This window comes from Balaenoptera physalus (assembly GCF_965194825.1).
Source record: "Balaenoptera physalus genome assembly, chromosome: 8".
NCBI classification, from domain to species: domain Eukaryota; kingdom Metazoa; phylum Chordata; class Mammalia; order Artiodactyla; family Balaenopteridae; genus Balaenoptera; species Balaenoptera physalus.
In genome coordinates, this window is record NC_138887.1 from 66,262,872 (window position 1) to 66,277,107 (window position 14,236).

The 14,236-nt window shown below is 39.4% G+C and overlaps 1 protein-coding gene across 1 annotated transcript; it reads right to left on the minus strand.

Annotated features, from left to right (window-relative positions):
• Positions 1–9,083: 9,083 nt before the first annotated feature.
• Positions 9,084–13,999, minus strand: GNG11 (G protein subunit gamma 11). Its single transcript, XM_082472201.1, has 2 exons — positions 13,466–13,999; positions 9,084–9,514 (listed from the first exon to the last, which is right to left on the minus strand). Exons 1-2 carry the CDS (start codon positions 13,559–13,561, stop codon positions 9,389–9,391), a joined length of 222 nt encoding a protein of 73 aa, XP_082328327.1. The 5' UTR covers positions 13,562–13,999; the 3' UTR covers positions 9,084–9,388.
• Positions 14,000–14,236: the final 237 nt, after the last annotated feature.

Here is a 14,236-nt window from a genome sequence, read left to right on the forward strand (position 1 = left end):
TCAAATTTTTGTTGACTGGAACCTACAAAAAGAAATGAATTCTACGTGTTGATTTCAACATATACATGTTTCATAAGACAAATACCCTTTTACTATACGGAATGTATGCTGATGTTCTAGTTTATTTGAATTTATTTTATTAACTATATTGGTAACTTTCCACTAAATTGACCACGAATAGGTCTTAACATGCAGTTTGAAAGACAGTGATTCAGAGCAGGGCCCTGTGGGCCAAATACAGCCTGCTGCTTATTTTTATAAAAATGGTTTGATTGGAGCAGAGCCACACCTGTTCGTTTCTGTATTATCTGTATTGTCTGTAGCTGCTTTCACATTGGAGTAGTTGCCACAGAGATAGTACTGCATGCAAAGGCTAAAATATTTACCAACTGGCCCTTTACAGAAAAAGTTTGACGACCCCTGATCTACTGTAGTATTATGATTTGTGACCTCAGGAAAATACACTTATGATATTGCCTTATATCCATTCCAATATACGACAAATTCATAAACTTACCCATTTTTTAGTTTGTACAAATGCATGATAATAACACAAATATTAGATTGCGGGGGATAGTTTAAGCTCGTGATTTTTGTGTTCTCCAATGTGTGATTGTGCTACTCGTTATTCAAAAAGCATTTGCAAATTCCTTCCCTTCTAGATAACCTGCATCCTTTTAACTATAGCAAAGTATGGGAAGTTATGTGAGAAACATTTGGCACAGTAAAAGACATCAGAAGCCAGAGAAATACTGATCAGTATTAAGGAGAAGGAGTTCAGCCTTCATAAGAGAAATGTACCAAGAGAAAAAATTCCAACACATACACCCAAAGAAATGTCAGTAGGGGTCCCTCTAAAGTCCACATTCAGACGAAATGTTCAGAAGAATTAAAACAAGAGCAAATTTGGGAGGACAGGAGTAAATTAAAGAGCCAACCCCAATTCACTCTGGACGTCTCTCTCATCTCAGCCCTCTAAGGCTGAGTATTAGGAAGAGACTAGAAAGAAACGCAGAGGGTGAGCTAGGAGTGGCACAATATTATCAGTTTCTGAAATATTAGCGGGATTGGCTTTTAACCTCACCAGACTGACTGACCGGTGTTGGGAACAGAAATAAAAGCTTGTGACTTCACGGGGTTTGACCCTATTGAACATGAGCCCCTCTGCTTGAAGAGGTGATCAAGTTGCAGGGGTCCTTTCTACTCTCTAACATAAGATGCGAAAAGGACATAATCGGAAGCCATAATCTTCTGCTTTCCAGAAATTGGTGTGTCTGTAAACGCATTTAGTAAAATTAATTTTCAAGAGGCTGCTCATTTTCTCCTTAGTGCAATTCAGCTTTGCCACACTAGCTGTGAAGGTTTGTCAAGTTACTGAAACTCTCAAATTCATTTTGATACAGATTTCTAATCTTCCCCTTCCCACCTTTTTAAATTACTGCCTGAGTCTGTGCCCTAAACATGCCCATGTTATGCTTTTAGTACCAAAACCTTCTAGTTTATTCTATTGGAGCTGCTTTTCCCCTGTATCCCTAGGTTGTTCCTGTTGGCTTCCACGGTCCAAAACTGAGACCAAGATCCTCACCCAATGATGCAGGTAGATGATAAAATATCCCCAACTTTCCGCCCTTCTTTGTATCTGTGCCCTTTACCACGTGACTTTGAAGCTCCCTCATTCAAGAGGGGGCATCTATTGTCCTTTCCTTTGAATCTGAGTTTGTCTTGTGTCTTGCTTTGCACAACTGAATGCAGTGGAAGTGATGGTGTGCTTGTTCTTTCCCTAAGCCTTAAGACACTGTTTTTGCTTCCACTCTCTTAGAATCCTGCTGTACTATGACAACAAGCCCAGGCAAGCCTATTAAAGGATGAAAGTCACCAACTTTGCCGCAGCCAACCCCTAGCCAAAACCCACTGACTAGTCAGCCCGGAGCTGACCCATCAACTGACTACAGATGAATCAGTGACACCCACCAAGATCAACAGAGCCAGGCCCAGATAGACTGACTGGTGAACTCAGAAACAATAATAAATGCATTGTTTTAACTCACTGGATTTGGGGTAGTTTGTTGCCCACAATAACTGAAAAGCATTTTTAAAGACTTTTTATCAATGACAGTGTACCCAATTAACTATAAGTTCCTTCTGTTCTTGCAATATAAATTTGATAAATGCCTTCTTAGTCGGCCAAGCTGAACTCAGTAAGTGGAATTTCTCTCTCTTAGTTTAATACCACAAATTCTTTTCCTTCACTTACGCTACTGTGTCTCTTTCCATGAAATGTTCCCAGAAGAAAAGGTAGAAAACGTCCTAGGTTCACCCTCATCATTCACTTATTACCCCTCCTTTTCTCGGACACTTAATCCACTTACACTTTGCACATAAAATTGGCTTCATTAATTGAACTTGATAACTGCCACCACCATTTGTCTTGACTGCCGATTCCTAGAATGCAGGCAAAATATTGGCAGAACTTGTCCATAGAGTATCATGTTTACAGGCCCTTAATCCGTTCATCAAAGCAAATGAAAATGAATGGTTTTTAAATGTTTGAATTACTCCCTGCTCCAAATGGGAAAGTCCAAATATTAATAAATATTAATTTATTCTACCTTATATCTGTTTTTATATTAAAATAATATATGTAAATAAGAATCAGTTGAAAACCCAATCTTTCAACAATTACTTAAAACAATAAAAGAAAAGGCAAGTCAGGACATGGGCAATTAAAGAGCAAGTGCATCCTTGCTGTATGTTCCTCATTAACACATGACTTTAGTTATAAAAAGGAAATATTTAGCAACAATGGTCTTTGAACTGTTCTTAAGTAATCAGTGAACTATATCAGTATTTATCAGAATTTTTAGATGATGTTTTCAAAATATTTAATATCACTTTAAATGTTTCTCTCCTTTCTTCCTTGTCTCCCTTAGATTGAGACACATCCAGGCTTTAATACTATCCCAAAACACCCAATAAGGCAAGACCAACTCCTTCCCCTTCCTTCTCTGTACTGTGCCCATCAGAGCTGTGAAAGTCGGAGTAACTACGCCAAGTCTGTAGGATGGATAATTCTTTATATATTTATATTTAATCGAATTATTTCCAAATGGGATTTGAGGGTGTTTGTTGATAAATACTGATCATCGTCAATACATGAGGACTTTTTATGAATTTAAGGAGCTCTACTCACAACCTAGACAACCAGACCCATTAATTCCCAAAACAACTCTGTGACGTAGGTCATTTACTTCGTCTGTCTCAGGCTGGCTGTAAGAAAAGGTTGAGATGACACAAGCTAAAACCTATGGCTACCCTTACTAAAGAAAACTCAGTTTACAGAGACTGAATTTGATGACTTCTTTGAAAAGATTCTTTGGTACCTGTAAGCAGTTCTCTAGGGCTATCACTAATAATTTTGGTATTTGCAAGAAAGTCTTTATAGAGTCTGATTTATCTCTTCTTGGCATTCTAACATAATTCAGGCAGCTTCTATCAGATAAATTCTGGTACTAAACTGAGACATTATAGTATTCAGCAAATGAGCAAAGCTATTTGATTGTATAATTAGAATTCATCATTGTTATAATAATTCAGAGTTGTGATATGATTTTAACAAAGCAAAATTCACCCATTTGATAAGTTAAAATTGTTATGCTAGGCTGTGATTACAAAAAAAATCAACCAATCAACCAACAAATGAAAACAATTAAAATAAGTGACTATAAAACTCTATGTCATACACAGGGCAAAAATTTCTGAGGCTATAGTAGCTAGCTACACATATGCCAAAAGCCACCTCAGAAAATTCTTGAGCTAATAGTTCTTTTCACTCTGAATATGTTTTGGCTTCTAAAAGAGAGTACGATTGCATAATGTTTAAGGCACAGTCTCTGTTTTGCTAGTTACACTAGCTATATGATTTTGAGTGAATTATTTACCCAATACATAAGGTACTTGTGAGAATTAAAAGACATGATCTATGTAAAAAGCTTACTCCAGTGTCAGACAAATATTAAGCACTTCATATGTATAAGCTATCATCAGCAGCAGCAACATCATTTATCACCATCATCATAATCATAATGCAGGGGGCACGGGTTCGAGCCCTGGTCCGGGAGGATCCCACATGCCGCGGAGCAACTAAGCCCATGTGCCACAACTACTGAGCCTGTGCTCTAGAACCCGTGAGCCACAACTACTGAGCCCGTGTGCCACGACTACTGAAGCCCGCATGTCTAGAGCCCGTGCCCTGAAACAAGAGAAGCCACTGCAGTGAGATGCCCGCGCACTGCAATGAAGAGCAGTCCCAGCTCGCCGCAACTAGAGAAAGCCCACACGCAGCAACGAAGATCCAACGCAGCCAAAAATAAATAAATAAATAAATTAATTAATAATAATAATCATTTAAATGTAATCATCATCATGCCATCATCAGCATCACCACTGAAAAATACAAAACATACTTTCCTGTTTATCCTTATAAATCATAATATACTCTGTAATTTCTACCTATATCTGAGTAAGTATGATTTCTGTAAATTCCATGATCTTAAGGGTTTTATCTAATTCACTCCTGTACCCTTTAGGCCTAAACCAGTGCCCAGTACATAGAGGGAGCTCCAAATATTTTTGTTGTCGAATAAATAAATGCACACATACATTTACATATATGTTAATATGGATTATTTTTCATGACTGTAGAATTTTACAAGGATCTATTTCCTTCATTTTAAGTGTAACTTTTGCACAATAACTTTGGAGCCAATTTCTGAAATTTATAATCCACCTATTTTAATCCCTCCCTGTCCATTTTCATGTTCAATGAAATTATGCACTCTTTAATATTAGATTTTTTTTTTTTTTTAAAGAAAAAGAGGTCATCATTTAATGTGTGTCTGAGCCAAAAGGAAAAGGAAGCAATGGCATCAGTGAGGCTCTCCATTCTCCCAGTGTCAGTGAATGGTTTTTAATGGTCTGTGGATTCCTCCCTTCAGATTGAGTGCAGCTTGACTGGAAAAGGTGCTGCTGATGTCCTGGTCTTCCCTGGTTAGGACAGCTCAATGCACAGAGTACGGTATGAGGTTTCACCCTAACAGGAGAGGGGCCCCAGCACTTTCCTTCTGTGATCCTCCCACTCCTTCTATTAAATCAAAGATATCTTCTCACTGGTCCCTGCTCTCCTAGACTGTTCTAATAGAAATAGGGGCTCACTTCTCATTGATCATCATCCTTCTAAGACTCAATTAGAAGAGATAAGGGTAGAGTATAACTATTACTGACTCAATATATTTGTCTTACTTGGTGGGATAAGCTTAACAGATCAAACTGTATGATTAGTCATATCCTGTAAACTATACAAACTTATTACTGATTCATATGATATTAATACCCAAATATACTTACTTTCAAAAGGCTATACATAGAAATATGAATTTTGTTCTATTTTTAAATTACTTTTATTTTTAAACTAGATAATATATTTGCAAGATCCCAAAATCAAAACTTTATGCAAAAATATACAATGAGAAATCTCCATCTCATCCTTTCCCACCTGACTATACCCAACATTGGCCCTAATAGGTAGCACTTTTTATTAGTTCCCTGTACAAATGTCCAAAGTTTATTTAAACAAATAAAAGCAGATGTAAATAGGTATAATATAATGTGCTCAACATGACTAATCATCAGGCAAATGCAAATCAAAACCACATTGATATATCACCTCACACCTGTTAGAATGGCTATTATCAAAAAGACTAGCAACAACAGTGTTGGTGAGGATGTGGAGAAAAAGGGACCCCTGTGCACTGTTGGTGGGAATGTAAATTGGTGCAAATAGTACAGAGCTTCCTCAAAAATTTAAAATAGAATTGCTATATGATCCAGCAATTCCACTTCTGGGTATTTATCCAAAGAAAATGAAAACATAAGCTTCTAAAAATATATGCATTCCTGTGTTCATTGCATCATTATTTACAATAGGCAAGATATGGAAACAATCTAAGTGTCCATTGATGGATGAATGGATGAAGAAATTGTGTTATAGATATACAATGAAATTATTATTCAGCCATAACAAAGGAAAGAAATCTTACCATGTAACAACATGGATGGACCTTTAGGGTATTATGTTTAGTGATATAAGTCAGACAGACAAAGATAAATACCATATGATCTCACTTATATGTGGAATCTAAAAAAAAAAAAAGGAAAAGAAAAGAAAAGCAAACTCATTGATACAGGAGACTGAGTGGTGGTTGCTAGAGGTGGGGTGTTGAGAGAGTGAAATAGGTGAAGATGGTCAACAGGTACATGAAAATCTGACTGCAAAAATCACAGGAAATCAAGGAAGTGCAAATTTAGACAATAATAAGATACCAATTTGCAACCAATATACAAAATAAATGGTCTTGAAATACCAAGTATGGGTAAGCTTCGTATTGTTAATTCTGCCTAGAAATAGAAAAACCAATTTTGCTAATATAATATGAGTTCATAGAATCTAAGTCTCAAAGCACAAAGCACAGTAACTATTTAATCAGATACTGAATGATTACAGAACTAGATATGTGGGAAGAAATTAAACCCATGATTTAAATTCTACTTAACAAATTCCCACTTACTGAAAGTTACTTTTACAATATATCCAAATACACAGTTACCATATTTTTTCATTTTCTTCCTAATGTAAGCTAATACATTTTTAGCAGCTGAACACTCTAAAATCAAGAGGATTTTATTACAATTCTATAGGTTTGCTGAGTTACTATGATGAAACAGTGAGAAAAAAACATAATTAGATTTAGTAGAAACATCTATGAGATTGGATATTTATTAAGGAAAAAAACTGAAGTGGGCTGACTAATTTGTCATACGGTTGAAAGTACATGAAAAGCAAACGCTAGGACTTGGAGGCACACATGACTGAATAGGTGAATGTGACTCATAGAAATTCAGGATCAGCCTTGTAATCCACAACTCTCAAGAAGTTAGGGGATACAGGTGCTGACTTGGCCCTCCCTGAAGGAAGCAAATGATTTGATCTACCTTCCCAATAACCAGAATAGATGTTTGCTTCCCTATACAACAGAAGAAAACCTTATGACTTGAAAGAAATGAAACAGCTCATTAAAGTAAAACTTTTCAAGCACCAAGGTACTAATCCCATGCCACCTTAAACGTTAAATAACTAATAGTAGCAATACATCCCAAATACTAATTGTTCTATGGTTGTTGGAAAAAATATATCTTTACTTTTTTAAACTCCACCGTGGAGTTGATCATGCTTTGGGATAAAATTATCCCTGGGCTCCCAGTAATCCCAATTGACGTCAACACTTGGAAAAAAGGCAGGAAACTGAAGGAAATAGTTCCAGCTCTTGGTCTGCTATAACCTGCTCTTTCAAAGGCCTGGGGTATCCTGTTCCTTCTCTGAGAGGGGAAGGAAGGTAGTTTCGGAATGAGGATGCTGATATACTTTAGGAAGCTTCTAGAGGTCACTGGCACCTCTCTGGTTTAATAAGGTACACCTATGCATATAAGCAGGAGAAAAGACCTCCTTGAGGAGAAACCTGGGCTTCTATGCCACACTGAAAACTGCAGGGCAAGTTAGTAACTAAACCCATTTGAGCTGGAGCTAACCTGTCAGGGTTTTGCTTGTCTTTCCTTTCACTTTAACCTGGAGCAATTTGCATCCAAAAAACAGAGGGAGAGGGGAAAAATGTGCAAAGAAAGGAAGAAAGGTCCTTTTCTTTGAGGTCGTGCTGCTGGTGCCTTCATGAAAGACTTGAGCAGGCCATATACTTTGTTGTTGCTTTTTTTGTTTGTTTTTTTCCAGCAACAGAGACGTCAATGGTTTAAAGGATGGGGGAGCTTACGTGTCTGAAGCAAGGTCCTGGAGTGACACCTCACTGTATAGTACGGACTGCAGGCGGGACAGGACAGCAGTCTTCACTCCGGGGGAAGGGTGGATGGGGAGGGGCCGGTGGAGGGTGTGTTGGGAGAGGTTACCAGTTATAGGGGAACTGACGTCAGGCCGGCTCATTAGTTGCCAGGGAAACCGGTAGAGGGGCACGCCCCTCACCAGCCCTTTGCTAAGAACAATCACCAGCTGGGGTCTGGGGAAGGACATAGGAAGGTCAGTCAGTCCCCTGCATAGGGTGTAGGTGAAGCAGGCCCTGGTCGGGCAGCGGATGTACAGAGAGCAAGAGAACAGCCATCTTGAGTGGCCTGACCCTACATTCCACCCCTACATACCCTGCAGAACTCTTACAATCTTGGTCCACAGCTTCTCCGAGATATCTTTGGGCATATACTTTGGTGTGCTGCATCCTCAGGCTAAAACCTCTGTAGCTAGGATCCCATGGTGAAAAGTTAAGCTGTGAATCGGGAGAAAGTATTCACAACACCTGTCACCAGCAAAGGATGAGTGGCCAGAATACATGAAGAATTCCAACGAAGCAATGAGAAACAAGGCAAGCTAAGTTTAGAAAGTGGCAAAAGGTTAATTTGTCCCTTTGGAGAAAGAAAGGAGGCGAGCTTGGCCCGGGCCTGCTGGAAGAGGCTGGTAGGCATAGGCGCAGAGCTAAGCATCTCTGCCAATGCCCAATGCCACAGAACTGGAGGGTCGCCAGGCCAAGACCTGGTGATCACGTTGGAGATGCGGCTCCCTGCGGGAGGACAGACCAGGGCTGGCCCCCAGGGGCTCCTCCTGATCCCCAGCCCCCTCCCTTTCTCCAGGCCACTATCGTAGCAACACTCTGAACAAAATCTGTATGACGATAAACCTGGAAGTGCTAGCGTAGACGTGGCTTGGCCTGGTTCCTGACTCAAATAATCTGACTCCATCACCTTTAGGAATTCTACTCACTCAGTTCCCTAATAGTTAATGTTAGATGAAAACACTCCAGGAGTCAGAACTCAGTGCTGTAAACCTCCTGAGATTTGAAGCAGAGAGAGCTGGATCTGAGACCTGATTTATCAAACCACCTAATCTTTAGACACAGGTCCCAAACACCCAAAAGGTTATGGGGAGAAGTATGAAAGGTAATGCAAAAAAAAAAGCTTTCTTAAATCACCAACACTCATTTTCCAGAGATAAAACTTTATTTGAGGCATCAAGCAATATACTGAAAGAGGTGAGTCATGCACAAGTGATGTCCTTATTCCCATAATCGTACATTTGATACTCTCTGTCCTCTTAAAAGGGGTGTGTAGTGCGCAAGATGAGAAGCACATAGCTTTCAGACAAAACCATATCTCTGTGAGCACTTAAGAAAGTCTCCTTTAAATTTTGTTGTTCCTTCTTTAAAAGGCACGTCGGTTTTATTTCAGAAAACTACAACAAACTACTTCTTCCACTGAGGAGGAAGTTTCTCCCCAGAGTTATTTATGAAATAATGCAGCTGCCTTTTTCTTTAAAGGGATTCTTGTCTTCTGGAATTCCTTTCACCAGAGGATCTTCTCCAGAACGTTCTTCAATATAGTTCTTTATTTCTTCAGAACATTTAGACACCTTAAGGAGAAAAAGAAAGGAAAGAAAGAATGAATCAGGTCAGAATTGTTCAAACTTTGTCACCACCCTTTAGTGAAATTAATATAATTGGGTACAACCAGAAGTTTTTAAATGAAAGAGAATAGAATAAAAATATTAGAGTGCAGCACAGAGGCTATATAATATATATGAATGATACAGTCTATGTAAAATATATTTCTTACTATGGTCAGGGTCAAAAAAGTTTGAAAGTCGCTGTATTAAAAAAATTACCTCCAAATGGACTTGAGGACACGGGGAGGGGGAAGGGTAAGCTGGGACGAAGTGAGAGAGTGGCATGGACATATATACACTACCAAATGTAAAATAGCTAGCTAGTGGGAAGCAGCCTCATAGCACAGGGAGATCAGCTTGGTGCTTTGTGACCACCTAGAGGGGTGGGAATAGGGAGGATGGGAGGGAGACACAAAAGGGAGGAGATATGGGGATATATGTATATATATAGCTGATTCACTTTGTTATAAAGCAGAAACTAACACAGCATTGTAAAGCAATTATACTCCAATAAAGCTGCTAAAAGAAAAAAATTACCTCCAGCATTTTCTATCCACTATGCCTCATATGATTTCCTTCCTCTGCTAAAATACTGTTAGGACGTGTCCACCATACTTTAGGAACTGAAACATACTTCACTTTCAATTTTCCATGCTAATGAACAGATGCAATAGTAGATACTCCCCAAATGTTTTGGGGTGTGTCCTGCAAAAAGTCTCACTTCCTGGGTATGTGCCAGGTTCTGCAATTTCATAAAATGATAGAAGCATTGGAGAAAGTCTGACTCCGGAGAGGCTAATGTTGTCCAAAAGTCCCCCCCCATCCCCACCCCATGTTTCTGCTCAGAATTGATCATAAGAAAAGACTTACCCGAGGCTTAGTCGGCTTATCTGAGGCTTGTGTTTATGTAAGTAGTTTAAACTTTTTCTGAATGGAGGAAGGATTGAATAGTTTCTTCAAAAACTCCATTCAAAAGAGACAGTTTGTAAGAGTGATTTTAGAAAAAGGGAGGGGAATAAACAAGAAAGAAAAAAAAAAGGATTACTGTCTTAATGAAGGCCTGCATTACTAGTAAGAAATTAGAAGTAAAAATTATAGAGGTTCCAGAAAATTCCAGTGGAGTCCTCTTAAAACTAGGCAAATGTTCCCATTGATTTTGTAATCTAGATTAGTAATCTTCAAACTGTTTTAATGTTGATCACTAAAAAATGTTTGCATATGTATCCCAAAATGTACATAATTATTTACTTATAACTAAGTGCAGTTACTACTGTGTTAATACATCATGTATAATCATAAAATATAAACTAGAAATTATTAAAGGATGAGATTCTAAACTAGCCAAAAATATATCATTTTGCAATATATACACATATCAAATCACTATGTTACATGCCTAAAATTAACATAATGTTTCATGTCTATTATACCGTAATTAAAATTTTTTAAAAATCAAAAATTTAGTGTTTTACTCCCACACCTCAAAGATTCTTGGCACGTCAGTGTGGAGGCCTAGGTGATACAGTTAAAATGTGGCAAAATAAAATCTTTACAAATCTTTACAAGTACCATTCTCTCAGGTAACATTTGCTGTCAATCATTGCTGACATTCATTGTGTGGGCATTTTAAGTGAATTCTCAGAGGTGATGATGTAAGCGTCCATAAGCTGGGCTCTGTGGCCACAGAGAAATTTGTGGATAAGACTCATGTTTCCCCAGATTGTATCTGTTCTTAGAGAGGCTTCTTCATTAGGTTTCCAAAAAGATGTGTAACCTCCAGAAGTGAATAATGACTTCTCTGATGCATTTCCTTCCATGGTCAAGAGGATATGTTTGAACAACAACTAGCTAGAGCCAGAATTCAGCCTGTGAATTTTGTATCCTTGGCCTGAGCGGAGTACACAGCTCAGAAGTGAACAATTTATTGACAGAATAGCGGACTGGGTATCAAGAAGACATGTGTTTTGGTGTTTTAATAACTGCTCTATCATTATCTCTGGGGTCTTAAATAAAAGGCTGGTTAGCCTCCTCGGGATTCAGGTTTTTTTAATCCTTAAAAGTGAGTGGGTTGAATGATCTCTAAGAGCCATGTTTTTCTAGCACTAACACTCTATAATTCAAAGTTCATAATGAAATGCTGGAATCTTATTATTAGGACATAGATGCCTCTCCCTCTACCCTCTAAGGTTATCCCTGAAGTTTTCTCTCCCTCTGGCACAGACTTGGGGTTTCTGGAACTGGAAAGCCAATCCAGCAGGGTGTGTCCTGAGGAGTGGAGGGAGCTGGCAGGGAGGAACTGCTAATGAATGGTACCTTTAACTTCCACACGGTCAGCTGCATCCAGGCCCCCGCCCAATTTCTAATTTGAAGCTTGATAACTGGAAGACACTTGTCTCTTTTTTTCCCTGTAAGTTCTGCACAGTGATACCAAATATTAAGATATTTCAGCTTGGCACAGACAATGCTTTACTTCAATATATGCAACTCTGTTTAATTTGTAACCTCTGATGTTCAATGCGTGAAAAAAATCTAAGTGATCAACAGATACCAAACTGTGGGCTTTGCCATCCACAGAATGGATCCCTTAAAGTTTCAAGAACCAATCCTATTCACTGGGTCCTGTAACTTTGGTTTTTCCTTTAAACACAGCAGTATTTTTAAAGCTACAGAAACTTTCAACACGTACAAAAAGGACTTTGAACTTCAAAATCCTGGAAGACTAGGGACTTGGAAGTTACAGATTAAATTTGAGAAAAGAAATGTATAAAGAGTAAAACACAAAAAAGCCTGCACCTTCCAAACATCACTCAAAATGTGCCTTCTGAGTAACAAGACTCTTGTTATGAACAGATTTACCATAACTAGAGCAGGAAGGTAAGTGAACGTATTAACCATACCTACTTCCTTTCCATTTTTTCCTTAACTTTTTCTAGTATTAGACCATAGAGAAATAAAATCAGTTTAAATTTTTCTTGCTGGGGAGAAAGGACTACGTTTCTTGCTTGGGAGAAGGGACTATTTTTCCCTTAAAAAATTATCTATCCAAAAACCTATTTCTGGACTCTACAGGTTGCCTGACTGAGGAAAAAGGGAAGAAATGAAGGCCTGTATTCCCAGTAAAAACTTAAAGTAAAAATTACAAAGTCTCCAACAAATTTCAGTGGAGACTTCTGAACACTGGGACATATGTTCTAACAGAATTTGTAATCCACTTCAGTGGTCTCTAAAATTTCTAATCATGATCACGAAAAGGAATTTTTGTACGCAGTATAATTATTTGTTTATAAATAAATACAGATACTACTGTATAGGTATTAGTTCATTGCACATACTTACAAAACATAAAGTGGAAATTATAAAGGGATGAGATTTACAAATAAATAAAGATAGATACTGTAATGTTTTGCTCCCAAGCCCCAGTGGACTGTTCATCACACACTTCCTAGAGAGCCCTGATGAAACTCAAAACTAGGTAATTCAAGACTTACATTGTGATTTTTTTTTAAAACCTTTTAAATACCGTTCTTTCCCATTATGAAAAAGATCAAGGAACTAAGTAGCCACCTGCCTTTTCCCTACAGCTTGAGTAGTTTTTAAAACCAACTAACAGCAGGCAGAATTTCTTGTCTGTTCCCCTCATTCTCAAACATTTGGCTTTAAATTACTCATGAGATCCTTGCTCTCTCCTTTACCTCCTGTGATTTCCCCACATCAGCTGGCAGTTCCCAAGCGCCACCAAAGCCCTTCTTCAAAAGAAGCTGCAGAAAAAAGGAAAAAAAAAAAAAAAACCAAAACAAAACCCCAAACCGCCCCCCCCTCCCCCCGCCAAGAGCCAAAAACTGTTTTACTGCAACAAACTAGGAAAAGCTGACTTTGGTTCATTTCAGAGAAGGAAATATTCTGGGACATCCAACTTACCTGTTGTCTCTGCAACTTGACTTCTTTGCGAAGTTGCTCAACTTCCATCTTCAGCTTTTCCTTTTCTGGCAAATCTTCGATGTGAAGGGCCGGCATTTTCGCCCCAGACTGGGCGCAGGGACAGCTGTGCAAGTGGAGCGGCTGGAAGTGCCGCAAACCAGGGCGCGTCCCGAACTAACTACGTTGCCTGCGCACCCGGCCAGCGCAGGAGGTGACAGCCTCCCCCAGGGCCCAGACGACGTCCCGTCACGCCAGCCCTGACTAGCGTCCCAGGATCTTAAAACCCCTGCTCTTTTTCAGGTCTCCACTTCCCGAGGAGGCCTGCCCCCGGGAGCCCGGGGAGGGTTGAGTTTGCGAGGGGGCCCAAGGACGCAGAGAGGCTGCGCGCTGCGCTGCGCGGTCTCCCGCGGGGATGCTGGCCGGGCCCGCCCCGGCTCCCGACCCTGCCACGCCCGCGGGGCACCGGCCTGGGCTGGGGCCAAAGGGTTGGAGTTGAGCGAGCCCACCTTCCTGGAGAAACAACAAAAGTTTTACTTTTTGTTCTATTGCTTTCCCCCCCACCAAGTCACATCCGGGTTTTGTTTGTGAAGCAAGAAAAGAAGGACACTACCCGGCAGGAAATAACGGCCCTTCACCTCTCCAAGAGTTTCAAAAATATACAGCATGTAACTTTCCTCCAGCTACATACATGTTTACTGTGGGAAATGTGGACGCTTAAGAAAAGGCCCAAGAGAAAAATGAAACTGAGCTGCAATCTCAGAAACGCCCATC

What these genes read in the sequence shown, in the direction of transcription:
- GNG11 (XM_082472201.1), bottom strand. Translation starts at nt 13,561, where the DNA reads ATGCCGGCCCTTCACATCGAAGATTTGCCAGAAAAGGAAAAGCTGAAG. An exon ending in TCAAGTTGCAGAGACAACAG is followed by an intron (nt 9,515 to 13,465) that starts GTAAGTTGGATG and finishes TTTCTCCTTAAG; the next exon opens with GTGTCTAAATGTTCTGAAGA.